At 37.4% G+C, this 2763-nt stretch overlaps 1 protein-coding gene across 1 annotated transcript in view; it reads left to right on the forward strand.

The window, feature by feature from the left end:
- polr2h (RNA polymerase II, I and III subunit H) overlaps nt 1–2172 on the forward strand; it is a 2799-nt gene extending 627 nt beyond the window's left edge. Inside the window, exons 2-6 of the mRNA XM_035653421.1 lie at nt 4–95; nt 404–487; nt 732–825; nt 1210–1293; nt 1735–2172. Coding sequence (XP_035509314.1) covers nt 23–95; nt 404–487; nt 732–825; nt 1210–1293; nt 1735–1852 — 453 coding nt within the window. The 5' untranslated portion in view covers nt 4–22 and the 3' untranslated portion in view covers nt 1853–2172. The remainder of the gene's footprint in view (nt 1–3; nt 96–403; nt 488–731; nt 826–1209; nt 1294–1734) is intronic.
- Nucleotides 2173–2763: the final 591 nt, after the last annotated feature.

Genomic DNA, 2763 nt, shown 5'->3' on the forward strand with positions numbered 1-2763 from the left:
AAGTTTATAGACCAGAACAGAGATGGCTGGAATTCTGTTTGAAGATATTTTTGATGTAAAGGACATCGATCCCGATGGCAAGAAGTTTGACAGAGGTGCGTGAAACGGTTTACGGTGGAAACACCAGCCAATAGCCAAATGCTTGTATGTTGTAATAGTCTCTGGTCTTTACTACTATCCTGGTCATTTCTGCAGGTAATCAACCATCACTTCATTTTTAAATAAATATCACATGATCTTAATATCATAAAGTCTAGCAGCTCTCAGGCTAAACACTCAGATGTTTTTCTCTCTTTTGCATCTCTTTATTTACATTTGATTTCTATCATGAATCCTGTGTTGTTTTCATTCATTCATTTTGAGCTAATCCAAACTGTACAATGTTACTTGTTATTTGCTACAGTGTCTCGTCTACATTGCGAAAGTGAATCTTTTAAGATGGACCTCATCTTGGATGTGAACATTCAGATCTATCCTGTTGATCTTGGTAAGGAGCAACCATTTAGTCTTTGTGTATATGTATTTTAAGTTACAGACTTTCAGTCATTTAATGGTTGCTTTTGTCACGATCGTATTCTCAAATCAGCTTGTATACAGTATGGTCATGTACGTGTTATCAGTGCACCTCTCGATAAAGCAATTGCTCTACTTTTTGAAAAGTTGGTCACATGGGTACACTCACTTGTACTATTACTAAACCCACTTTATCTGCATTTGTCCATTTTATTAAGGTGACAAGTTCAGACTGGTTATTGCCAGCACGTTATATGAAGATGGAACACCAGATGACGGAGAGTACAATCCTCAGGATGACCGGCCATCTAGGTATGACAGTTTGTCTTCATATATTGATGCATTTAACGTTGGTGACAAATGCTATTTAAAAACTTCACAAACATATTTTGGCTTTCATATAACGTAAAGCCTATCAAACATTTTGCATAAGAATTCAAAATAGTTTATTATTATTGTTGTTGTTATTAGTAGTGGTATTATGGACTGATAATGTAGAGGCTATAATTTCAATATCTAATTTCCCTTTAACAAGCAGCAGTATATTGGCCCAATATATATCATACAATCCTAATTTGGTGGTCTTTTTTTATTTTAAGGATTAAATACCATTTGTGTGTGTTTGTATGTGTGACTGTCCCCTGTACTTTCTGCTCCTTTTTTCTCTCTCTAATTTAACCTTGTTTGTATTTCCAGAGCTGACCAGTTTGATTATGTGATGTATGGGAAGGTTTACAAGATTGAGGGCGATGAGACTTCAACAGAAGCAGCAACACGACTGTGAGTGTACTTGATTGATTTAGATTGATTGATTGATTTTTAATTGCTCTGCCTAACCCTTTATATGTTAATAAAACAACATAGCCAAATAAACCATTAGAATAATTACAAGTAGCATTTTAGTTGTTATTAATACATTATTAGGACAGTAATTACCACAGTAACAAAATAAATGGCTGACGAACACACACTGTTGGTTGCTTGTAAGTGTAAATCATCAGTACACCATTGTCAGCAAATTATCACCAACAATTGTGTATGGCATTGATGGAAAGTCATTGACTTGCTCAACAAAAGTCTGTGTGTGTGTGAGAGAGAGAGAGTGTGTGTGAGAGATAATGAGATGTCATTATCAAACTGTCATCAGTGTTTTACAAACTTTTGGAAGCTCCCTCATTTGTTGGCTTTAATCAAGTTGCATGGATGTGCTCCTTCTCCCAGCTCTGCCTACGTGTCTTACGGCGGCCTCCTCATGAGGCTGCAGGGAGACGCCAACAACCTTCATGGCTTTGAGGTGGACTCCAGGGTCTACCTACTCATGAAGAAACTGGCCTTCTAGAACCAAACTCTGCTCAGCCACTCACCCCGGTTCTTCCAGTGCCACAGTCAACCTTTAAAGTCATGCTGAGCTGCATACTGAAAACATTAATGTTTCCGAGTCTGGAGCACATGACCATCACAGAGAGCAACTCACAGACAGAACACATGGCGGCTGAAGAAAACATATTTAGTTTTTTTATTCTGGTAGTTACAAAGTGTTTTCTCTAAGGAGATGGACTACCGACTAAAGACTGTGACACGTAAGAACTGCTGCAACCTCCATCTGCTGGCAAACTGTAAATAAAGATTCCTTTTATACAAAATGATTTAATCATTTAATCGTTTTTGTCTTGGCGTGTTTTTTCTCTGTGTTTTCTTCTTTCCACCACATCTTGTAACGTCAGCAACTGCATAGGTATGTGCCATGTTGTTTTTCAAACATATTGAATTAGGGTTTATATTTTACTTGTTATCAACAGGAATGGAGAGTCTATTTGTAACACTGTTTCTCAATATTTGGACTGCAGACAAGCTGTGTTGCTCCAGTAAAGAGGGTGGGAGAAGGTTTTATAAAGAAGGTGGTGTAACTAGGCCATGTGCAGTAGTTCACAGGGCAGGGGTCTTTGGAAAAACATAATGGATAGACATTATACATATTCAAGTTTATATTCAGAAGGATTTCTTCAAGACCTAAGTTTGGCTAACACTAATTCAGCTATACCACCATATAACGTTAAATTAATGTTGAGTTATAGTATTTCAGTAGCCAGCTAATGTTTGAGTTTCATATGTTCCACATAGGCTCTTATGGGTGGGATGTATTCCTTGTCAGTGTGAGCTAGTGTTGTGAAGGAGCTTTAACTTATTTATTTCTGCTGCACTTTGCACTGTGTAGCTTTGACAGAGGGTAATGTGTGATCTGGATAGACA

Source organism: Morone saxatilis, unplaced genomic scaffold (genome assembly GCF_004916995.1).
Source record: "Morone saxatilis isolate NCDOM2014 unplaced genomic scaffold, NCSU_SB_2.0 Contig12, whole genome shotgun sequence".
Lineage (NCBI taxonomy): Eukaryota > Metazoa > Chordata > Actinopteri > Moronidae > Morone > Morone saxatilis.